Source organism: Ciconia boyciana, chromosome 1 (genome assembly GCF_034638445.1).
Source record: "Ciconia boyciana chromosome 1, ASM3463844v1, whole genome shotgun sequence".
Classification (NCBI taxonomy): domain Eukaryota; kingdom Metazoa; phylum Chordata; class Aves; order Ciconiiformes; family Ciconiidae; genus Ciconia; species Ciconia boyciana.
Genome location: NC_132934.1, coordinates 162,935,269 through 162,961,212, shown reverse-complemented (window position 1 = coordinate 162,961,212; position 25,944 = coordinate 162,935,269). Strand labels below are relative to the sequence as shown.

The window sequence follows — 25,944 nt, the reverse complement described above, 5'->3', positions numbered from 1 at the left end:
AAGTTAGAGGAGAGTGAAATAGATATATTTGCAAAGCAAGGCAGAAAGAGCCAAAAGGACAAGACAAGCAATGCGGAAGAGAGGATGGAGACTGGAGAAGTCTCCAGAGGAACCAGCAGAGGTGAAATCTCTGGGCACCTCCCAGCAGAAAACATAGAGCTGGGACAATCCTGCACTGCAGTGGCAACACATCAGAAATTCAGATAGGCTTTTTTTTCTTTTCCCAACTGTTGTGAAGCTTGGAAAACTTTGTTTCCCAATTCAGTAATTCTTGCTGTATGTGCAGTTACAGTGTCCTGAAATGCTGAAACGTTTGGGGGACCCTAAACAATTGCAAAATTCCCTAACCATGCCACAGCCACAACTGAAAACTAAGGGATCTCTATTCTAGAGAAAGCTGCTCCGCTACACACTCCATGAAATGTGGAAGGAAAAAAGTCTGACGTTCCCTGGCTGCAAAATGAATTTACTGGAACTTGTCAGGCAAAGGCAATATTCCAAGTAGTCATTTTGTTGTTCAATAAATTTCCATTCCCATTCACCTTGCTCTTTAAAACCTGCCCTTACTGTGCTTCCAAATGAAATAAATCATGGAATATTAGAGAAAAGTAGAGGGAGCAATTTTGTACAGTGCTGCTAAAGATGTGCTTTCCAGATAGCAACTATACTGATTTGAATGACTGACAGCAACTAAGGCAAAAACGAGCATGAGACAGGCTGTTGTGATGAGCTGACACAAATTCATCTGTCTGAATAATGCAATTAAGTATACATCAGAAAAACATGACTAGGCAATCCCCAGACCAAGATAAAAAATTTAGATACAGGCGGGACTGAAATGAAAAGTACCACTTTTTTTCCTCCCTTTTCAGTTTTAAGTAGAAATATACCTTTTATCTTTGTGTTCATCTGTCCTAGCACAGCCACCAGGGTATACTTTTTCTTACCAGCAGATAGACATAGCATAAATGAGCACTGAGCTCTGTCATCTCTCTCTCCATATGTCATGTCCCTGATCAGGTTTTTTTTAGCTGGGAGGTTGTATTTAAAAACAACAAATTCTACATTAAAAACATGCCTTCATTGTTTCTGCAAAATCATAAGTCTTGTCCTAAGATTACACATGGAAAGAGCTGGGAAAAGAAAAGGAGGTAGGAAAGGGTGTACTTGGCCTGAATAAAAGGATGATTTTTCCTTCTGTAAAAAATCCAGCTTTTTCTTGTCTCAGGAAGGATTGTGCTTTGCCTTCACAAGTGGTATTTTTCAAAGCTCCAAGCTGAATTCTAAATCCATAGGGTTTGGCACACCGAGTGGGTGTACACATCTGCAGAAGAAGCAGGCTTTCTACATCTCGTTGAAGCTCCCATCTCCAGGCACGGGGAGGAGATGCAGCCGCCTTGGGATGTGACACGAATCTGAACAGTCTTAGAGCTGCTCTAAATGAAGCCATTTGTTCGCATCTCTGCCGGACAGCTATGCCAAGGACACCGGCGAGAGCGTAGCATGCCAAGCAAGAGTGCACCTGCTAACCACGAAGCCAGTTGCTGACGTAGGTCCTAAGGACTGTAAGTAAATTTGACGTGCATCTGCAAGGGCTGAGCACACCGGCTCTCCTCGCGATGCTCTCGCCATGTACAGCCAACCGGAGCAACACAGAAAGAAGCAGCTCTTTGGCAAGGTCTCCCCACCCTGAGCAGCTGCTGACCATGGGATGGTAGGACATGGCAGCATGAAAGAAGGTGGAAGAATTTGTTGGTAAAAGCCAAGCTGGAGTTTGAAAGTCTCCAGTTAAAATGAAAAAGGAACCCAAAGGAGAAGGCTTAGTAAGCACTTCAGGCTCTATCTGAAATTGGCGGCAACCAGCCCAAAAGAAGCCAGTCATCAGCCTTATTCCCAACAACAACAGCTTCTGAGCATTTAACGTGTTTAGTAGCTTTTCAGTTAACTCAAGCAGAGGAGGCAACTGTGAAACTGTTACAGATATTTGAGCAATAACGCCTCCACATAAAAATGAAGCTGCTGAAAGATGTTTTCAAGCAAAAGGCACCAAACAAAAAAGCCAGTGAAACCTCAGGAGACCTTCTTCTAAGGCAGAAATGAAAAAATGTGCTAAGAGACGGGATGGACCAAACCCTCAGTGATGGATGGCAGGGAAACAGACCTGGAAGCATCCTGGGATGCAGCAATGAAATCACCAAGTGAAGGAAGCCGCAATAGGAGACTTTGTGGCCACACCACTGAACGTTTAAGCACCTGTCTCCCAGGCATCAATCCACCTAATGCAATTCACCATATCCAAAACAGATAGCTGAGCTTTCTGCTACATGACTGAAGAAAATCAGGAACCACAGAAGGAGATCCACCACAGGCAGAACCACAGTGCTGAAAAAGGCGCTCTGTAAGAAAGCCTGACGGCAGAAATAAGGGCTGAAAAGACTTCTTCTGAGCTGGAGATCAAGCGACTGCCTCCTTTACTCAGGCACTTGGAAGTGCTACCAAGGGCAATGCTTGGAGTCAGCCCATGCTTTTCTTCCATCCTGCCTGCTGAAGTTGCTCCAGGGTTCATGGATTTGTCAGCAGGCCAGAGACAGCAAGGCAGTGAAGGGAGGAGAGACAAACAGGGAGGGATCATCTGCTGTGGAAGAGACCGGACAGCTTATTCCCTCTCTACTGAATAGCTTGGTATGTTCACGTTTCTCACTCTCATCGTCACATTTACCAGCTTAGTTGCTATCTGCAAATCCCATCTGTCCTGCCACAAGGGTGGCCTCAGGACCCTTTGAAGGGGAAATACATGGAGATGGTAACATCACCATGAGCGCAGACAGGATCGGTGAAGAAGATCGGAACAGGCAAAGTGAACCAGACCTGCAGACACTGCAGTTAGGTGCATACCTGGAGCCCTATTAAGTGATAGGTCAAGGATCACATTTTCTTCTCACGTTTCTTCCTTGGAGGGCCCCCCGCTAGTATCAGAGCATGATTTTGGACCTATACAATGCAATGGCTTATACATTTGCTTAATCTGAAACCCAGTGCAGAAGCAACTTTTGATGTCCATGGTTTTTCAGCCTTTAGGAGAGGAGGTAGATGCCCCCTGACAAGAAGAGAGAGCTGGTGTGTAAAAAGATGGCCAGCACTGGTACCACTTCTTCTGGCCACCCAGGTCTTGGAAAGCCTAGTTTTAGCAAAGAGCTCTGGATAATGAATATCTGCTGTGTCTCAGCTGCAGGAGCACTGAAGTAGAGCAGGATCATAGATGCAGCCTTGTTCGTAACCTGACTTTCTCCAGGCAGCTGTGTGCAGGGCACTTAACTGGCTCCATACACTGCATAAAGGGCCAAAGGGGCTACTTTAGGAAACTCAGTTTCCTTCCTGATTGCCATCAGCCTACATACCTGGTTCTGTAAGTGTACAACTTCACTAGGAAATTTAGCTGATAGTCTTTGAATCTGCTTTTCTTCTCTTTTCTTCCCATCACAAGCATGGGCACACAATGTCTCTCCCAAAAGCAGTGTAAAGAAAGCAGTTAAGAGAAACAAAAGGTCAGTAATGGCATTGCAACTTCCGGTTTTACAATAATAGCCATGAGATGTGGTTGCTTTACATTGCTTCTTTCCTAAATCAGGGGCAGAATCAGAACAGATTCCTTTTCAAGCATTCAGCTAAACAGACAGCAATGAGATTTAATTTAATTCAGAAAACAGGTTCTCACTAATTCCTTCAGAGAATGTTCATGATAATCATTTGCACAAAGGCACAGGCCATGACTGACAGAGATGATGTGGCTGCCACCAGCTAACTACAGAGCCAAAAAATTAGGCACCTGACCTACTGGATGACTCAGAAGGAGGCATTAGCTGCCCACGGATCCAGTACAGCCAACTGAGAGAGCAATTAACTAGTGACTAGAGAGAATTAAACTCCTCAGAAAGATAATCCACACAAAAGCCCTACACGCAGAGCTGGAAGCTGCATAGGTCTAACTAATAAAAAGGCTGAGAAAGGAATGGTTTTGAGCACTTCTCCCTCTCCGGAGCTTAAACATTTCATTTGCAGCTGCGTGTTACATGCTCCTGCGTGATTCAGAGCCTTTTGTCAGAAGAAAGCACCAATTCAGCAGGAATTATTTTTTGGGGGGTGGGGGGGTGGATGGTGTTGATTACACCCATCTCAGCTTGAAGTCATTTGGGAGTGCACCTCCCATCTGCTAGCAAAGTGTCTTGAGTAAAAAGCGATCAGAGAGATGGATGTGCTGGTCCTCCATCCTTCCTCCCTGGGCTGGGTGACTGCTCAGTTATGAATGTGAGAAGAAAAAGTGATGAGCAGAGGTGGTCCATGGGCACCAGTGACCCCTGTCCCGGGTGGGCACTGCCCTCCCTGTCCCCATTTCGGTGCCCGCGCTGAGGCAACGGTGCCAGCAGCGTGAAGGCAGGGCACCCCGGTGGGCACCGCTCCATGCCCCCACCCCACACTGACTCCAGGAGCTGGGGTCACGCTTTGCACTGATTTGTAGGACCAAAATCCCACGGTGTCCTGGGCTCTGTGGAGATTGGGGATGGTGTGTTTTCAGCATTGTTCCCCTCCGCTTAGGAGTCTGTGGGAGTCTTTGCCTCCGGTTATGGGACAGAAGAGTCCCTTTTCATCTCACCCTGGCAGTAATTGCTTCAGTACAATTTATGCAACAATAGATGGTAGGTATTTACTAACACCTGCATAAACCAGCAACAAAAAATGCCTTTCCTGTAGTTTGGGATGAGTGGAACATTAAAACATGTAAAACCAACCTTTACAATCAGACTTGCTATAGGATTTCCTCCAACTGTTTTGTAATGTGCCTATGCTCAACTTCCTTCCTTTTTAAGCATTTCATATAAAGTTTACTCGCACTTCTTCCTTTCACCAAGGACACAACTTTCCTTGGTTGCTAGACCAAGGCTGTACTTTTTAAAAAGGGAGAAAAACAGCTTTCTGGTGTCACCAGGTAATTTTCCAGTAAGCCGCGAGAGGGCAGGTTGTGTTCTCTATACAGCTTGCTTCAGCCAGATTTTTACAAGCAACTCTTAAGACCAGTCACACAGTTTTAAAGCCCTAATTATTAAACTAAGGCCCAGCGAGTGGAAAGAATAATGCATGGATCTCTGACCCTAGTATTTTTTATGTGCATAGTATCAATCTAATGCCCTCATTGCTTTTCTTCTAGAAAGGAAAGCACCTTTCTACTCAATTTACAAGTGAGAATTGAGTAACTCCCCCTTGTTTTACCCACCCGCTCTTAGGCAAAATCAGTTCTAACAAGGTAGCTGTTATGCTACATTTTTTACATTTCTCTCCTGGCTCCCCCCTTTCTCTACCCCACTGCCACTGCCACTTGCCCATAGCCAGGGCAGCTTGCAAAGCAAACATTTGGGACAGCAGTATCCAAGCCTTCAAGGCGGTGAAGCTAGTTAGGCACACACTATGCCCTGTGAGCCCAGTGAAAAATCTCATTCACCCTTGGAAGGAGCAGCCTAGCCTGTCTCCTAAACTTTGGCATTCGCATCACACGAAGGACAAAAAGGTGTCAATCTCCATACAACAGGATCTCTCTACATCAGTATTCAGCAGGAACTGGTGCATGTGAAGACTCATAGTCTTGTAGTGCTGGAAAGTGGCTGACATCTCCTCCTTGAGAAGGGCATGTGGAGACCTCAGAGCTGGCCGCAAGCTCAGGCTGATCAGGGTCCAACTGATCTGACACATGCCCAAGCCAGGTCTCTGGAGACCTCAGCTGATGTCCTCAGCACCAAGTAACGCTGGTCCCTACACGGCAAAAACCCCCAAAAGGCAACGTGAATTGGGAGCTAGGGTACTGGGCTGAGCGGCTGTACAAAGAGTGCTCCAACCATTGACATCTTGGGCATCAGCCAGGAACAAGCACGCTGGGACCCCCCAAAGGCACCACAAAACAGCAGAAACGGCAGCAGATCATTGTCCACCTGATGCAGCAAGGGCTATCTGAGCGTGTGGTGAGCAAATCCTAACTTTTCTTTGCCCCAAAAAGTCCGCATTTTGGAGTTTTGTGAGTTACACATATTCAAAGCTAAGTATATGTGAAGACCTACTTAGATCTTCTTTCTAGTCCACATGGCTAATATTGAGCAGGCCTAGAAGAAATATCAGAAGTTGTTACTAACTGGGATTTTTTTATTCAAGGCTACAAAAGCAGAGTTTTTCTAAAACTCAGGACCTTACAAAAGGCAAAATCTGAGCACTCCATTAATGTAATATACTAAGCACCAAAGCTGACACAATCTGTTCAGGCCTTCATTTGCTGTGTAAAAACCCTGTCTCAAGATAACATCAGAGAGCCACCCAAATGTGGTCCAAATCTATGTCTAAATAAAGAAATATATAAGGAATGTATAAAGGAATGTTTATGACAGGGTCTAGGGAGTGCCACATCCAAACCTGATCCCCCACCTCCAGACCTGTTTAATGCGAGCTCTCTCAGTCTTGTTACCTTGAGTCCTGGGTCCCAGACTTTGGAAATTTAAGTCTAGATTCATGAAACAGTGTAGCAGAGCCAAAAGAGAGAAGGATGAGCACCATTTTCCACTTCTGTCACAAGTCCCTAACAGAGAGGTAAAACACAAGCGTATACCTAGCTGTCAGGGAACTCCTGCTCTTAAATTTTAGGAGAATTTGAGTTTGGAGGTTTACCTACTGCTAACATCAGCTTGATTGGAAATAACATATGGAATTGATTACGCTTCTGAAATAAACTGTAACCAGGGGGCTCCTATAGTATTTTGTCAAAAAACATGAAACATTTTGAACCTTAAAAAAAGACTATGTTATTCAGAATATTTATTGATAACTGCAAAATAATATGTTATTCAAATATACATGTAGAGTTAATAACTTTCAGCACATCTCTGAGCTGCTAAGTGAAATCAAAACCACATTGATTGTGATGTGAAAAATTAATTTGGTTATTCAAGTTTATTTTCTTCTATTTGGATTCTCAGCTGTCTTGATCTAAATCTATAGAGGATGCCTGACAAGTGTCACACACTCCAGATAATGTTTGGTAATGAAAAAAGTCTGGCCTGTCTTGGGCCTTGCACATATGTACCCAGAGACTTCATATAATACAATTCACAAGATAACAGGAAAACCTGAATGAGAACAACATAGTCAGCTGCCGAAGGAGTGTGTGATAAGCTCTCAGCTAAGATCTCAATAAGGCAAGCAAGGTCGCTTCCTACAAGAATAAGCAAAGAAACAAAGCGAGGGCACTAGGCCTCTTCCATGTACTTCTTGGGGCTGAAGCTCACATTCATCAGTGGTTCAAAACCTCTTCTCTGCCTTCGGTGCTGGAAAAGTACAAGCAGCAGAACGAGCATGGCCAGAGCTGTAAGTGCTCCTCCAATTGTGGATCCAACCATGACAGCCCACGCTTGGGTTTCTTCAAGTGAATCTGGAAATACGAAACATCTGAAGTGAAGACAGCCCATAATTTCATTTCTCAAGTCACAGGGAAGAAAGAAAATATCCCACAGCCTGGTAACTATGATTACTGGTGTGGCTTAGAGACCCACTGGCCACAGGGGAAGCTGGTAATGCACCGTGTAACCAACAAACATACCAGAGCCAGAGATGTTTCCTGCCAGAGAAGTCTATGGCTGAATTTAAACTTCAGCCTTTCGTACAAATTCAAGTATTCAGAATGGGAAAGATTAACAGTGACAAGACAAAAAGATCATTCTCTTATCTAATTTGGCGAAAATTATGAACGATTTAAGCAATTCTTTCTATAATGACATCTCAGCATAGCTGTTTCCAAGCTATTTTGGTCAACAGAAAACCCTCAAATTTTTCCTATAGACCACAAAGCAGCCCATTGTCAAACTTTTAAGTGAAAACACTACTTAGTGTGGTTCTGCCGACCGGCTCCAGATCACATCCTCTGATTTTGAACCACTTCTGGGCAACCACTTCTGTCTTCTAAGATAATATTGCCCATTCTTATAACAACCCTGCTCCACTTGGCTGAATAACTTTATTTTGTGTTTTCATTTATGCTTTCAGAAGCAAAAATTCCCTGATGTCCTGTTCTGAAAACTGCTACGTATACCAAGATGGCAATAACTACATTTGCCTAAATATTCAGAAAAACTCTCAAAAGGGCTTAAGTTATTTAGAAGGTACTTAGACTTATGGGCCTAAATCCAGATGGCTCAAGGAGATGTCACACTGACTATAAAAGCAACTAAAAGTTGCATGCCCCAGTCTGCAGTCTCTGTCAACAAAAGAGTTGAGGGCAATCATGCCCAAGTTCGGTCAGGTCCCAAAATGAATGGTTTACCACTTTACCATTTCTCAAGTAAGAGCCAGCAATGTATTACATATGTTGATTTCTAATGTGGTTACACATAGCAGAATTAGCAAGTTATATATTTAGATAAAAGAGAAGGGTTTGGATGTAAAAAGTTTATCGTCTGAACACTGACCATGCAGACGGGGATAGATACGCTGCTTCACAGCGAGCTAACCATTTATTTAGGTGGGAGTTGAGAAGCAGCAGAATCACAAGCTGCCTTTTTTCCTCTCAGGTACCTCATGCCCAAGGGGCAGCAGCATTTCCAAAGCAGGAGGGGGGACAGTGGTCCAGAGGGAGGAAAACTTAAATTCCATAAAAAAGGAAGTTTACATTTTCAGGGGAAATGCTGGGGACACCCCTGAGAAAAGCACTGCAGAAGCAGCTAGCATGCCTCCACAAGTCAGGGCTCCCCTGGATGAATGCAGCCTGAGGACAAGGGTTTCAATCTTTTGCAGTCTATAGACCTTTAAATAGTCTCCACAGATTAAAACCACAGATATGTGGTAAGCATTTAGAAGAAATTTCTGGCCACATAGGTTAGATAAGCACCCACTGCCTCTCAAAGGAATACAGAGTTGGAGAAAGAAACTGCTCAGATTTAATCTTTGGTAAAGCATCTGAAGCACGGTTTTCATGCATTTCTTACTCTTGTGCCTTTTACAAGTATTTGTAACTTGTGTTGCAAATTTTGGATTTTGTGCATAAATACTTCGCTTTCTTGGTTTTTGTCTTTATCTGATTTGTGCCAAAGGTAATTTCAAATGAATAGACAAACCCTAAGGCGCATCACACCTATGGACATGGAAAATCTTTAAAAATGGGGCTTTACAACACAAAACACCCAGGTACATCTCTCCAGGGTATCCAAAGATTAATGGAGTTCATCTCTAATGAGATTCACTGCGCAGTATTATTCAGGGCCCTGTGCAAAACAAGTATTCTCCAATGACCAGCATTAGCCAGACGAGCTCCCTGGCAGAGTGCCTGACCTCTGACAGGTTAAAGGATCCTGTAACAGGCATAAACAGTGCTGGGAGCAGGACCCAAAATCAAAGACTCCTCAACCTCCAAGGAGCACCGTCGTCAATGCTGGAGCAGTTCAAGTTGATCTATTTTGCAGCAGAGCAAACTAAGTATGCGCACGCTTGTAGTTACCATGGCTTACCTGGTGAGTCGTAACTACCTGTGCTACAATATGAGATTGCTAGCGAACAGGTGAATAGACCCAAGTGTTTTGTGAAAATTGCCTTATTTTCCAAATGCCTGGGTCGTTGCAAACATGAACTGTCTCATCTCTTGGCCTGGAACAGCCTCCACACCTCTGAGACGTACCTGGCAGGTCAATGGCATAGGTGTAGCCGAGCTGCTCCGCAGTTTGGAAGAGCTCCTTGTTGGTCACAGGAGGGAAAAAAGGGACCATGTTATACAGCCTGTTGTGACCGATGGGGGCCAGCTCCTCCGGCCAGGCATCGTCAGGGGGGCTAAACCGCTTCATCCACTCGTCAAAGATGGCATCAGTAAAGGAGTGAAGGACCTGCAAATCCAGGCATGGGCACGCACGTTTATTAAGCTCTTTCAGAACTCAACAGCATTTAAAACACTCTCGCCTAAGGTGGCAGTGGCTTTTGAAAGAGAGAAGAGAGTAATCTAATTTAGGTGGGATTTACAGAATGGGAAACCAGGAAAGCTCATGAGAATGGAGTAAATTGATCTCCTGCATGGGACATTTTGCTGTATACGTCCTTGTTGCTGCTTGTTTATAATAAGCTCTTTCTCCAGATGGTTTAATATCAGCTGGCATTGAATGGGCAGGTCCGTCCTCTCGGGTGAGGGCCCACTGAGCTCTTTCAGGTGAATGTACCTCTCAAACGTATTTTAATCTCTCTCGTCTCTGAACAGGTATGGCAAATTGTGGGAAATTTGACTCCTTCATGCACATTTTAGAGCATGCCACCAGCTCCACAGCTCCAGGTACCCATGAATTTGATCAGGTCTTGCCCAGTGAGTTTATAGGTATATAAAGCACTAATACAGGAAAGTTGTTTCCAAGTTGAGTTCAGACAACTATTACACATCTGGGGCAGTTCACATTAATCTCTGATGTACTCATGTTTTTTAATTATCACCCCAGAAAAAATTTAGAAAATATCTTACAGAAAATAATCTTGCATATAAAATTACAGCATAATGAAATGAAGATTTCATTGTGTAAGAAAGGAATTAATGTAGGAATTCAAGAATTATTAAGGAAATAAGCTGGAGAACCACTACACAAGTATTTGGGCTAATTTCACTGACAAAAGATTGCAATCTTATAATAAAGGTAAGAAAGAAATTAATTGTATTAGAATTTCTCTATATAATCACTGTGGTTTGATCTGACAAAGAGGAAAAGAAATTGGCATGAATTTATTAGGAGAGAAAGATGTGTAAGCAAAGTCAACTGTTTCATTTGCACATTGCTGTTTGTGCTGCTCATTGGTGCAGCACTGTACCAATGCACCAGTGAAATCACATTATTTCTATTCCCCGAGAGACCCTGAAATTAGATGTGCATCCTTTTAGCCTGTGAAGTTTTAAACAAAGAAACAAACTACTCAGTCTGCTGCTTTAAAATAATTAACCCCACTTTCAGTTTTTCTCGTTGATGTAAAATTGTCTGGTATAAGCCATTAAATTTAGATATCACCTAATCAGAGGATTCAGGGCAACATGACTTGGAATAGCAGCTCTTCTCCCTCAAAACTTATTTTATATTTCACAAATGACCCTGAGATTTCTTCCCTCTTTATTTGATCATTATGCAGGCATGGCAGTGTTCAAGAAAAGAGAAAAGATTTCTCCTTTTCTATTTAAAAGACTTATTTTTTAGGGAATTCACTTGACTTCTGTTCTGCAAATCTCTGGTGAGACAGCCGTCCTGGAGCCACAGCCACTGCCACTCAGGCTGGAGGAAAAAGACATACCACAAAGATGGGATCGTTGGCGGCTGCGTGAGGGAGAACGCTGGTCCCATTCAGGAAAGAGTGAGCCAAATTATGAAGGCTCAGCATCGGCGAGTTAGGGACTCCACCTGGTTTATTGAAGCCCTCCAGCGCATTCCTGTGGATGGGTAAAAGCAGCATAAAGTAACCCTATTTTGCTCACAAACGCGCACGTAAAGAAAACCCATGACCCAGCCGGCTCTGGAGGAGCTGAAGGACAAACCTGAAACTGAAACTGGAATTGCGGAAAAAGGGGGGGCTGTCGAACTGCTGCAGGGAGAGGCACCTCCTGATGTCCTCCGCGGTGGGCAGCTGCTCGCTGGAGCCCGCCGGCGGCCGCCGCCGCAGCGGCCCTTCATCACTCCCGTTGCACAGCGTGACCAGGCGGTTGTAGTCATCCAAGCTGAGCATGCAAGAGAAAGAGGCACAAGTTAGAAGAAGGTGACAACGCCTGGCTCGTTGGCTTTTTCTCCCGTAGGATAAAAGAGGCCTCGGCTGTATGTGTGAGAGAGCAGGGGTTAGGGACTGACCCCCCCTGGGGCATCTCGGTTCACCCTCCGTGGCCTGGGAGCTGAATTTATTGCAGGACTGCCACCATGCCATGACTTTCTGTGGCTCTGCAGCCTCTGTGGACTGTCAGTCATTGGGACCAAGACTCTCGGGGCTCGTCCTCCACAGAGAGAGGATGCACAACTCCCTTCACACCTACTCCCCTCCCGAGGGCTTTGGAAGAACAGTTTTTGCCAGACGATCTAAAAGAGCCTTTTGAATTTTGAATTCAAAAACTTTCAGGCCTGAGCAAGGACTAGTTTTTTAACTCTTAACAAAGAAGGAAAAAAACAGGAAAGTCCCACTGTGGGGTGGGCTAAGGAAATGCAAGGAATGACAGTAAACAGGATTTCACTTTCCATCCCTCATCCCCTTTAGAAGAAAAGCAACTGCAATGCATTGCATCCTCTTTTTCAGGCCCTGGAGGACATCCTGCTGTTGCAGGGGTTGCCCACTAGCTAATGGGGAGCAAGTCCTTTATATCAGGGAGAGAAAGAGGGAAGGAGGAGGAGAAAAACAGTGTAACACTTGTGAAAAAATTCTGTGCTATTCAGAAGAAAATTCAGAAACTCCTGAAGTAAACAGAAGCCCTTCTCTGTTTGACCTTGGCAAAGCAAAAGTTTAGTCGTTTCAGTTTTCAAGAAAAAAACAAAACCCTATTTATCTTAGAGGAAAAAGTAGAGGCAAGATTTAAAGCCAACTGGTGCCTAAAGCTAGAATTTCAAGTAGTTCTTTAGGAGAAAGAGACTCTTTTGAAAAGCCCTGAGCTCTCGGTACCTCTGTCTGACTGACTGCACGCTGCCCGGAGCTGACAGAAGAAGGTTGTATGAGTATTGGAACCAGCAGCATCTTATGTCGCAACACCCCAGTCCTGCACGTCAAAGCCCTGCCCTCACCTGAATCACTATATGCCTACAGACAGCTGGCAGCAAGCACGGGGCTGTCTCTGTGTTGCTTTCCATGTGAAATCTCTGCCGCTTTGAAGTCAATCCCCAAACTGCACTAAATATATCAGGGTTAAGATCTCACCCAATACAAGGGAACAGATTTTTCAGCCTATCTCTGGCTTCCTATATGCCAAAACAGTTTCCTGTTTCTGCTGCCAAAATCAGTTGGGTGTTTGTTACAGAGAACCGACACGCAGGCATTTCTTCTTTAAAAAGATACTTGCCAATGTGCAAACTCTTCAGACTTTTGGCAGCCTCAAATTGGCTGAATCGACTAAAATCCTGTACCAAAAGAATCATCTTTAAAAAATATACTTCCATAATACCAGGGGGGAAAGTTTACACAGAACCATCTACACACAAACCAACCGTGATTCCCAGTTTTAAAAAAGACGTCTTGGCTATTTTCCTGCTGCTCGCTCACGCTGAGAGAGCAGCCCCATGCTGTCAACACTGAATGAAAGCAAGGTTTGGTCGGTATGCAAGCTTGCCCTAGATATTCTCGTACCTGTTACAAACTATTTGCCACTGGGAGAACCTGGAGCTCGGGCTGATCAGCCCCGGGTCATCCGGCCACGATGCTCCGAAGAGCTGGTCTGTGCAGACATCGCACTCGTTTCTACCTGTGGCGAAGTTCCAGTAGGGCAGCGCGAAGGAGTTGTTGCCCATCAGTCGCTGCAATGGACAGAAACGCATTAGCAGGGAATCACCTTCAAAGGGAAGAGAAAGAAAGGGACTCCTGCAAGTTGTTTCACTGGGTATTCATTCGATACTTCACTGGATATTCTGCTTTTCATTCCGCATTTCAACTACACACACTTCACAGTGCTGCTCCAACTTCTTTCAAAAGTCCTAGCAAAGACATTGTCACTAGTTATTCCACTGTTGGCTTGCACTTCTTTTGGCCATGTTAGGCTTTCTACCAACTCAAGAGACCAGGCAGGAGAGCAGGAGCAGGGTTGAATCAAGCCTTAAGGAACTAAGAGGCGTTCTGAGTGATGTAAGTGGGCAGTGGGTAAAATTGTGCATGTGTTTTGCTTTCGCTCCAGAAAGACTAGTCCTGGGGAAGAACCTGAACTTGTATTAATAGGGAAATAGAGTCCATTTGCTTGTGCTTGCTTGTTAGATACGAATTCATGCAAGCAAGATCCTGCAGCTATTTTGATACCAACCATTTTCGTTAGAGATCTGCTGAAAAGGCTGAAATACAGTAACATTGCCAATGTAGAAGTAATGCAAATGGAAATGAGTCAATGCTTCAACAACTGACTGTCAGGCACATTAACGTATATTTCTTTAAAAGATGTATTGCTAAATACATGCATTTATTAAAGGTATAGCATGGCACATTTAAAGGGGTTAATATTTAGAGTTGCTTTCATTAGGAGGGTATCTTCAACATCAGCAGACAATATCTGTTACCAAGTTTTACATGTAGGTGTTGCTCTGATTTTATTAATAAATACTGTTAATTCACATCTTCTGTCCTCTGTTGTGGAGATGAAGAAAAAAAATCTCCATGATAACCTTCACATCATTGTTCGTAGTAAGAAACTGTTCAGTCCTCAGTATTGAAAGCACTAATTTCACTTTAAACAAAAAAGGATCAATGAGCTCCTGGGAGTTTGGGTAACAATCTGTCCTAGGAAATAGCTTACCCTTGGCTGGCTCGACAGTGACACAGCAAAAGAGAGAAGCTGCAGGAGGAAAGGGAAAGGCTGTTCAGCTAACCTGCAGGTCTCTCTCCAGCAACAGCAAATGGTACCTATGCCAAGTAACAAAGGCAGGTCCTTGATGGGAGAAATCAATACCTGTGAAGGGGCGGCCAGGTCCTACAAAGGGAAAATAAAATAAGGACTTAGGCAACAAATGAGGCTCAAGAGGAAGAGAGCACCTTCTTTATTGCCTGGAGTGGAGTTAAACAAAAACCTGCAGCTCTGCACTTTTGGAAAGAGCGCACACATCAGAAGCTACAACACTTAGATGGGACAAGTGAAACAAACTCCTCTGTGGATGTTCACTTCAGTACTTCTCAAAACTTCACATTCCCCCAAAAGTTGGATACTGTGAAGATTTCTTATGACTTCAGTGGATTTTGGTTTTAAGAAGCAGTCTTATTGTCTAAAATCTTAGCTCCTTGCTAATATGTACCATATTATCTCATTGTCTAAAATCTTAGCTCCTTGCTAATATGTACCATATTATCTCATTCTCTTGCTCAGTGGCAGGACTTACAATGTGTATCTATCAAAAGAACCTCAGCATTTTCCATAACCTGCCAACAGTAATTCAACATGTCCTTTGCCAATTTTCTTCAAATTGTGCTTGTTATTTCTTGTATTGTGCTCTTGTTATTACACATGAGAACTGAAATGCTAGGGGCTTCAAACCACATATGGATTTGTTTATCACTGCAGCAAGCTTCAACCCACATATGAATTTATTTATCACTGCAGCAGCACTGGAAGTTGCCTCTTTCCCTTTACACATGACCGTCCTGTCCCCTGACAGACCTTTGCTCTTGCTAAGCCAGAGACTGCTTCCTTCAGCCCTGCAAAATGGAATCGTGTCAGAAGGGGAGACTGAAGAAAACCCCACTGCAGGGTAGCAGATACCTCTAGCAAGGAGGTAGATATGGGCTGTTCAGTTTGCACATAGGACTGCCAGGTAGAAAAGCTATACTGCTGCCTCCTCTTGCGAGAGCTGGGCTTTGCGAAGTGGGGCTGGCATAGGTACTTCTGTCTTGAAGAGCAATGAGGACTAGGAATCCTGATCTGGGAGAAAGCATGGGGTTAGATCCCCAAACCTCTAACCTGGTTTGGTTTTAACAGCTGGCTGTGGTTAGTCAGGCAAACCCCATCCTTAGTGACTTGCTGAAGGCCCCGGAAAGCAGTAGCACTTCAGTCCCCAACATCTCTGCACGGTCTCTGCCTTCACAACTGCAGAGCCCCTTTCCCGCTGCTGCTGCATCTACCTTGTCCTGTGGACTAGGAACATCTTTTTGAAGTGAATCACTGCCTGACCACACTCTGGTTCACCCAGCAGTGGAGCCTGTGTAACTGCCTCCCTGTCAGATGGAAGATGCACCAGGAGGGCGGCTGATGTGCTCCAGCTGCCACGGGGCATTCGGTTGCAGGGACCAGACCACAGCAGGTCTGAAGCAGACCTGCCTCAGCTGTGGGTGGCCACCAGCTCCTCAGCACCAACTGTTTCATTCCACAGATCTGCTCCTACTGGGACTCACTGCTCGCTAAAGTAACACAACTGTGTTAAGCATACGCACCTTTGCTCAGCAATGATACTTTTCACCCTTTCCTTTACCTGCAGACCCCGTTGGATAAGAAAAGCACTAACCTAATAGCGTGTCTCTGACTGAGTAGTAATGAAGCCAAACAAAGTAGTTATAAATACTACAGTTGGCAATTTGCGGTTCCTCTCCGGTGGGGCCAAGCAGACTTATCCAGTGCTGAGTTGCAATTACATAGTCTGGGTGAATGGTTGTCTTTGCACGATCTAGAGCATCCAAGAACTGCTCTCTCTCCTCTGCCGTCAGGGAGTGGACATCCTTCCTGACAACTAGTGGCTTCCTCACGTTGCAGTCGGGGCCGGTCCAGCCAAACTTGCAGTCACCACAGTTATAGCCGGCAAAGTTTCCTGAATCAAGAGGGGAAGAGCAGTCATGACATTATGAATCAGAGACAACTAACAGTGAAATGCAGAAGAATTAAGAATTAGCGCTCTTTTTCCCTAAAGATGCCAGTTCCTGGAAGGGACAGCAGCTGAGCAGACTGGCAGCTTTGCCAATTGCCTAACCAGAAGGATGCCTCGCTTCCCAGAGCCACGGCAGGGCCAAGAACTGCACTCCGCCGGCTGGGGAGGTGAAGCGCTAGGTAAGGGGCTTGACGCCTCGAGGTGCTCAGAGCTCTGCGAAGCCCTCAGGCACGTGAGGAGTCTCACTGAAGAGAGGGCTGAGCACTTCAGGTTAAGCATGCGATGAAGTGCTTTGCTCGATTGGCTCTCAAATACTCCCAGGCTTCCAGGATCAAACCCAAAGAAGGGTCGGCTCACGTGGATCCTTAAGCACAGAAAAAAGTCCCCACACAAAACAGTTCTCTTAAGGACAAAACTTAGGAAAAACTAAAGTCTGTTAACAGTGTATCTGGGATCCAACACAATGCAGGACAAGCACCAGGGGTGCTACAGGTCAAGCTTTAAGCATTATTAAATGGTGCTGCAATAAGAGCCTGAGAAACACTGCAGTACCATCATTCCTCGCTGGCATCGTTCCTAAGGCAAGTAATCAGGTCCACTCTAGGCTGTTAGCTCAGGCCCTCTAATGTGGTGGAAGAGCCCAGGAAAGCAGAGCTTGCTTTAAGCATGGCCTCCCACCCACCATGTCAGACTGCCAGTAGCAGCAGAAAGGCCCTGCTGCAGCTTGCTTTGCCTTTGCCAGGGGAGACGGGGAAGGACTGTTCCTGCAGCGAACATCTGCCTCCTGCCCGCAAACAGGCAGGCTGCTGGCGTAGCAGCGGTGCTGGCGTAGCAGTGGGCATGGCTGCCAGGGGAAGGAGGCAGCGGAGGGGCAACCAGGGCTGCTCTGGGATCTCCTCTCAGTTCTCCAAAATCTGCACTGAGACTCCCGAACCCCACCCTCCCTCCAACCCCACGTACACACTCACTCCACAACAACCATGCCACTCATCTTCCAAAATGCCACAAAATCTCACTGCTCCCCTCACATATTGGTGCTGCTAGACCCAGGACAGGCTTTGGGCCAACGTGGAGATGGGGAATTAGCTTATGACATGTTCCTGGATGGGCAGATGTCCCTAGACTGTAGGGTTGACTCTACGAGCAGAACAACAGTTAACACTAAAGTAAGATTTCAGATTGTCAGGGGCTACAGGACCTATTACCAATTTCAAAGACCCAAGGTGACAAGGGCTGTTACCAAGAAGGCTGTGTAGCTTATGGCTAGCTCTAGGATAAGGGCTGCTGAGCTCTAAACATTTGTGACAGACTCCTGTGAGACCTACCAAGAGGACATGAGGACTCTTAACTGTAGGTTTGGAGAGATTATGGTTATTCCGGAGGCTCTGAGATCTATAGGTTTACATATTATCATGAAGCTTAGGACCAGTGCTAAGGTTAGGGACCACAAGGGTGAAGACTTCGACTAGGTTTTGGGCCATGCACAGCCCGATGGCATACCATGAGGACAGTTTCCAGGTGTATGGCTTATATTTCATCCCGATGCAGGTAGGAGCAGCTGGGCTCAGTTGCCATGTTCCAGCTAGGACAGAAGGCATCCAAAGCCAGGGGTCTGCACGCGTTTAGGGGGATGAAGATTTTGCCAGAAAAAGCAAGTATTTTATAGTTTTATGAAAGAAAGAAGATTGCATGGATATGTTATTATGATGAGGGCAGAGATTAAGATGGGGGGGAAGTAACATGGAATCAAAACATTGATTTTATCACGATATCCCGAGAGTCCCATCAGAAGAACACGATTGCTGGTGTGAATTTGGTGTACTCCACTATCTGTATACTTGCTCATTCTTGACAGCTCAGCCTAGGTATTAGGACCCATCACACACTCCAGCCTGCACTGACCAGATTACAAATATCAGGAATATCTTGCAACATTGCCTAATTAGGCCATGTATATTGCACAAGTTTCAGTACATGGACCATGAACTTCTGGAAAGCAGCTGTTGTCCCCTCATGCCCAAAGGTACAATTCAATCCTTTTTAAGAGAAGGGGGACAAAGCAGAAATTAACCATGAAAAGATGTGTCAGAAACCTTTTTTGAGATTGGCGGTCACACTTCCAGTAATTCAAGTGACCCATCTACTCACAGTGTTGATAAGCATCACATTGAAATATAGCACTAACAGAACCAAAATTAGTGCAGGACCAGATTTGTTCTGTCTGGTCTTGGTACCAGAACAAGACTCCACCAGTCACTTGTTGAGGCTCTGAAGGTGCCTGTTCCTCTATCAGTGAGGGCCCTTTGAATCTACACAGCTCTTGATGTGTGAGATCATTTTATCAGACAATATCCATATTTTACTCTGTGTGCCTCCTCAGGCTATGAAAAGATATTTGCAAAAGCCTGAAATGATGAGTCATCTTTGTGGGAAAAAAGCTTTTCTCCACCTGTATGGCATCTGGAGCCAGGTGAACCAATGACTTCTCACCTGTTTCCCTTGGGCAGGCACTAATTATATCCAATTGGTGCTCTTCAGGATTTTCTCCCTTAACCACCTACTCTATGAAGTAATCCAAGGGGTCCATTCTTTCCACGACTTCACCAGACATTTTTCAATGGGATATGAGCTTTTACTGAGTAAGAAGGAGGACTACAGTGATGAAGAGACTTGCAAACAGGAGGAGCTGATTTCTAGGCAAAGTGGTATTTCACACTGCAGTATTTCTGCTGATTGTGTTGAACATTTTTGTAACATCCTCAGGTCTATTTGGCAATGTTCTCTTGTCAGAAATGCACACAACAACACTTCATTAAATTGGAAGTTGCTTTTTGTCATTTTCTTTCACTAGACTCCGTGCATCACAGGACCGTCATTATGCAGTAGCTGAAATGGTGAGAAGTTGATGGAGGTCTGTGGGCTTTCCCACATTGCAAAAAGGAATGACTGCAGTAGACAGACCCAGGTTTTTTATGTCCCACCCAAACCACTTTTTCAGCATTTGTTTCTAAAGCAGCCACTGGCCTGGAAATGATGCACTGCTGTTTTCAGAAAGTTCATTTACTGCCTTGTGGAATTCCCATGATAGCACTGCGAAATGTATGTCCCAGTCTCTTACAACTTAACTTCCATGTCTGCTACATGGAAGTCGACTGCTGTCATCTGCTACGCTGGTGATGGTGGACTGCAATGGTACAGCTCTAGGAGAGCAAGAAAAGTAATCTCACATTATCAGGATATAGCACACAGTAGACATTTTCAGTAAGACAGCAAGACCCTTTCAAGATCCTTTTGAACAGAGGGACCACAGGAACATACAATGATTCATGCCTTATCATTTTTTTGCTTTCAGTGACTAACATGTAGCAACTTACTGTACTACTTCTCTGAGGCTATGCCAGGAACAACTGAGGCTATTCTTGCCTCTTGTGTTTCCTAGAGAATATAGCATGGGAGGTCGTTCTGGTTCACAGACAAGAGATCATGTCACAGATGGGGTCCAGATGCTCCCTCCTTGTTCCACTGCTTTCAGGAATGACCACTGTACTGCTGCTGGGCAAAAAAAAAATACTAACCACTAACCCTTTTGTCTGGAGATGGGATCGCATGCCTTGGGAGCTGTCTTCTTCCATGCCTAATCCCACCATCATTAATGGTGCTCTTGCCCAGTCAAGTTGGGTGAATCTGGCGGTTTCTGTAGGCACTATGGCCATGCTACTTCTCACAGTGGGTCAGTCCATGGGCATGACACTGAGAAAAAGATACTTCTTATGACACAACACTTAGTATGTGTTAATACACATCACTGGTGTATGCTAACACCAGTTATCACATACCACTATAGCTGCTTCTCAACCCCAGTGATTGCCTAAGCTCACAGACAAGGATTTTTCTACCTCTGAGCAGTCATAGCATGTAGTTGGCCTTCAGACACTGAGTGTAACACAAAATAATAACTCCATCAACTCAGTGTCTTTTCTTCAGTAAAAAGGAACCCATCCAACACTCACCGTCTTCTGCCTCGTTTTATTGTACCAAGATGAAAGCTGAGCAGCCTCTTCCTTCCACAGAGATGGGCTTAATACACATCATTTATTGAATGGGGAGAAAGGAATCCTTTTCAGACTTCTTTAGACATTGCATTCAAACAGGAATTACATTAGATTTGAAACACCAGCATACTGTAGTATCCCAAGAGTAGGATCAGGATGGCCACCGTGTGAGACAAATGGTTAGCTCTTCTGTCTCTTCTAGTTCTTCATTTGGACATATTGTTAGGCTGTAGGATGTGAAAGATCTGTACCTAGCACAGACTCTAACAGGGTCATCAAAGTATGGTTGTAATTCAATACTATCCTACAGCCACATTGCCTTACAATAAGTAAATGAAGTATATTTTACAACTACTTCAAAAGCTCATTTTTACCTAATGGGAGTGCCGCCATATCAGCTACATGGCTTAACTGGCAATTTGCTTACAGCTAAACGATAGAATTTAAACCTTCTGTCCCCAGAGTGATTATATATTGCACAGGAATGTGAAACATTTTAAATACTTTTTTTTCTCAAAAAACTTCTATGGAAAAAAAAATGTAATGTTTAGCACATGTCCACATGTCAACCTTAGAAAGTGGCAGAAAAAAAATGAATTATAATTATGTTTAACTTCTCAGTGAACTCAAACTACATCATTGTTTAATCACTGTCACAATCTGTACTAGCAACCACATGACTGACTGCAGTAGTTTTTTCACAATAATCTTCTGTACTGAGTTTTTAAAATGCTATACCAGATCTGTATCCCATTAGTACAATTTTATCCTTTAGAACTCAAAATAGCATTTAGTTCATGTCTTCTAAAACAGTATTCTTCTAAACCAAATTTAAGTATCCCACTGAAATACTGCTTTGTTGTGTAATTAGCTACAAGTGTCAATTTTCAGGGTTTTAATGGTTTCAGTGCATCCTACATTTTGTCTAATTCAACACATACACCTTATGAAAAACAAATTACCATATTCCCCTTCACATAGTACTGCATGCTGTCAGGAACTGTCATCGGGTCACAGAATCACAGAATCACAGAATCGTATAGGTTGGAAAAGACCTTTAAGATCATCAAGTCCAACCATAAACCTAACACTACCAAGACCACCACTATACCATGTCCCTAAGCACCTCATCCAAACGTCTTTTAAATACTTCCAGGGATGGTGACTCAACCACTTCCCTGGGCAGCCTGTTCCAATGCTTGATAACCCTTTCAGTGAAAGGGTCATTTCAGTTTAAGAAATTATATAAAGTGAATAAATATTAGGTGCACCCAAACCAATTGTAGAACACATACAATGAATTCAAAACTGAAATTAGGCAGAAACTAAAAACTCTTTGCTACCTCCCAGCTACATTCATGCCATAACCACATCTTTTTTCTAGAGATTCTATTTATTTTTGCTGCCACCAACACATTGAGTGAAATGTGCAGCAAGCAGCATCCTGACAACAGGCTTACAATTGTCTTATTGACCATGGCTCTTTGTACAAGCAGTTGGAAGTAAAGCTGGATCTTTCTGTTGTACTCATCTTATTTTGTTATATTCGTCCCCAGTTAAAGAAAGGCTAAGGTATATTATCTGCTAAAGCCTAGAAATGAAAATGGGGGGGGGGTAATTTTCCTTAGAAAATTTACATTAATTTGAGAAAAAATACAAAAATAATCTGACCCCACAATAACCACTCATCAATATTTGCTTGTGTTTGTGATTTTTTTTCTTTTTTTTTTTTCTTCCAGAAATATTCAGCACCAAGACCTGGATGGATATGATTTTAAGACATTCTTCCCAAGTGAACAGCTATAACAAATGGCCAAATTTTCAGAGTTCCTTTTATCCTTAGCTATTAAGTTTTTAGCAGAAAGCTTAAATGGATTAATTTATTGAGAGAACTCCAGAATCCCCCCTTTGGAAATTCCTGGCCCCTATTCCTGACAGCTACTCCAGGTTTCCTACCATACAGCCATCAGCTATGTGACACGTTTAAGTGGCACTGTCTAACTACATATAATCAACTACATGGCAGTTGGAGTTCTCATACCTTATCATTTACACCACATCTAAACTATAAATTAAACAGTGCCAGTGCACTGGAACACGACCGTTTATATTGTTAAAACTCCAGAAAGAGCTTTGGCATGGGTTGGAGTTTGCACAAGCCAGGAACCATTTCAAATAGGCAGTTTGCACATAACATTCACTTGGAAAATACCTCATCTACCTTAATAGTAGAGATGTGCACTGTTCCATGTCCCTTTGAATGAGCATATTTAATTTATGTTACCTACCATAGGTACCATAGCCCTAGATGCCTAATAAAGACCACACATCACACCGCTTAAAACTCTGGTGTGCAGACAGCCAACTAGTGTATAAAACAGAGAAAAAAAAACCAATAAAATACTAATTGACACAGACACATGATCACCAGCATTGTAAAAGCATCAGAACTAATTCAAATCCCATGCAGTTTTGAACTTCTTGGCGTTCTCCTAGGAATGGCTTTGCATCCAGCATCAAGCTGACCACAGCAGAGTAGAGCCCAGAAAGCCTTTCTGAAAATCATCCTTAAGGATGCCTGCCACCTTAATGTTTTATCACTGGTATATTTAGATAATAAAGACGGCAAGGAGACAGAGGAATACAAGTGAAATAGAAACACAGCAAGAGAAACCAGATTCAAAGAGCTGAGGAGAGCAGACAGCTCAGCAGAAGTAAGGCTGAATGAATGGACACTACATTCTGGTCACGTAACTTGGGAACCAGCCCTGCAAATATCAAATACCGGTGCTTACCTCTACTTGGACAAGCAAATTAATATCTGTCTGTGCAGACCATGTCTGCCTACACTGCTCTTCAATTTACTCCCAGGTTTTGATGCCCTAATTACTTAGACTGTGTAAATATTGGTGTATGCCCATGTGCTTCAGTGCTCTTCTGACTCAGGGTCTGTGCCTGTATGTGATACCTGACTTTACTTTTGGAGGTATATAAGAACCTTTAAAATTAAAAAAACCTACATCCAATTTTTTTTTAAATGTCTGGAAAAGTACTTCCACACAAGCATCTGAAATATAGTCAAAGGACGAGATAAAAACGAATTTATACTCTAAAGTCTGCTGTTATTACTTTGAGGAGCTTCAATAACACCATGTATCCATTTAAGTCACCTGCCACTACCTCTCTGCTTTAAGTTGATAACAGCGTTGGGAAACTTAACCTCGTGGGCTGAAATTTTCTGCAGTGCTCCCTTCTCAGATTGATCTGGGCTTTTTTGATAGTGAGAGCCAAGGTATATTTTAGACAAAACCGTTCAGCTAGTTCTAAGAACCAGGTTGAAGGAAAGCAGGCTATTCTTCCCATAGTTAGAAAAGTCAAACAACTTTACGTTTCCAACAAGAAATCCCAGGCTGCATTTGAAACCTGCCTAGCAGGTGTCTTCAGAGCTTGAGATGTGCCTTTTGCCCAATTCCCGGTACCATCTCCTGCCAGCCCTGCAAAGCAGCCTGGGCTGAGGCTGCGGTTCCTGCTCCTTTTAACCCTCCTTCAACCGAGGCTGCTGCTGAAAAAGGGTCTGTCGCTTTATGGTCAGGTCCCCTGACCTCACCTTCCTATTCCCTCCCTCCTGCCGGCACTAGTGAATTGGTCTTATTAAAACCTGATCCCTCCGGACAGGTTAGCCTTCAAGCACATCTCCTCCCTGACCTGTTTCGCCTCCCGCATGTGAACGCGGAGGCCCATGTAAAGTCACGGTGGGAAGGAGTGGCTGCAGATGGGGAGGAAAAGGACAGGATGGCCTCTTTGGTGGTTGTACAGACCCATTTTGGATCAAAGTGAGTTGTAGACTTAGTTAACGACCCTGGGAAACACCCTGGCCAGACATCCACACATTTTCAGCGCACAGGAGTATATCATGTTGCAAAGTACTACTCCAAGAGGAAATCTCTGATCCATGCACACTGATCCAGGTTCACTGCGCCATGATTAGCAGTGACAGAGGTTTGAACGCAGCACTGAAATGTCCAAAACCCTGCGGGGAAAGGTGATGGGTGGCTACAGGGACAACTCTAGGGGCAAAGAGGAAAACCCAAAAGTCCGCACGGGAGAAAACGCTTTTTCAACTCCATTGCTCTGAAAAAGTGCTGACAGTATCATGAACATGATAGTATTTTAAGGAAAGTGCTAATATTTGAAGCCTTCTTGATGCCTTATGTCATCAGGGATGTTTCTGGCCTTCAGAGCAGGGTTAGCAGACCCATCCATCCCTGTCCCCTCAGCCCAGCACCCCTCTCACCTGCGCACCGACAGCTCTGGTTGAAGAACTTGAGGGGCCACTGTTCCCGGTCATCCACATTTCGAAGGGTGTAGGGGCCACTCCAGGGCTGAGTGTCCGCCTGCACCCCCTGACACCATCCCCTGCCCTGCAGGGACCCACAGACATTGCCTGGCTCCGTCCCCAGGGCCGGGCAGCAGCGCTTCAAGCGAAGGGCGTCCACCGTCATGCAGGCACGGGGGAACTGCGCCTGCGCCCGGGGGGGACAGCAGCAGCTCAGGTAGCCCAGCCCGGCCCAGAAGAGCCACCTCAGGGCGCCCATTACGGCTGGGTGCAGGCTCTGCCTCTGCGCTGGACCTGAGCGAGCGGAGCAGGGAGATCTCCGTCGTGGGACAACCTGGCCTCGCCGCAGCTCCGTGCCCCGGCCAACTGGGATAATCCCTCTCGCTGCTGAGGATGCTGGTGTCGGGTGTTTGTTTAATCCCGGTCTCTAATTGCCTTGAACGCGGTTCAAAAGACAGGCGCTTTGGCTCTGCAGTGCCTGCCCAGCAGCCACGGCTTTGAGCGGAGTTTATATAGAGGTTGGGAAAAGCCCTCATTAGCAGGATTAGCATGGCGCAAATCCTCGTGTTTTGCACATGACATCAAGGGCAGAAAAGTCGCCAGCGTGAGAGCAAGTTCTGCAGGCTCTGGCAGCTTGTCAGGAGAGTGAATGCCTCGGATTTATTTCTCCAGGCCTTTCATGAGCTTTGAGAAATTGATGGCCTCATTTTAGTTGAGGTGGCTGGAGAAGCAGGTTTATTCTTTTAATCAAATCCCTGTAAACAGATGATAAACAGAGGAGGAAACCCCTTCTCTTTTCAGTTCATTCACTGCAAGATAATACTTTCCACTAAAGCAGTAGCAGTAGAAAATGCACTGGAAGCGTAGAGGATATAGGTGCATCATTAACGAAAATTAATAAACCTGGTAGTAACAGCCTGTGATGGAGACTCCACCTGCTGACTGCAGAGCTCCAGTGCTTGTACTCTAAATATCTAAGTGGCAAGTGGAGAAGGGTTCC

The 25,944-nt window shown here is 44.5% G+C and overlaps 1 protein-coding gene across 1 annotated transcript; it reads right to left on the bottom strand.

The window, feature by feature from the left end:
- Nucleotides 1–7,280: 7,280 nt before the first annotated feature.
- On the bottom strand, nt 7,281–25,203 carry DCT (dopachrome tautomerase). Its single transcript, XM_072853993.1, has 8 exons — nt 24,903–25,203; nt 16,200–16,499; nt 14,577–14,677; nt 13,354–13,520; nt 11,573–11,752; nt 11,332–11,467; nt 9,698–9,899; nt 7,281–7,462 (listed from the first exon to the last, which is right to left on the bottom strand). The coding sequence occupies exons 1-8, from the start codon at nt 25,201–25,203 to the stop codon at nt 7,281–7,283; spliced, it is 1,569 nt and encodes a 522-aa protein (XP_072710094.1).
- Nucleotides 25,204–25,944: the final 741 nt, after the last annotated feature.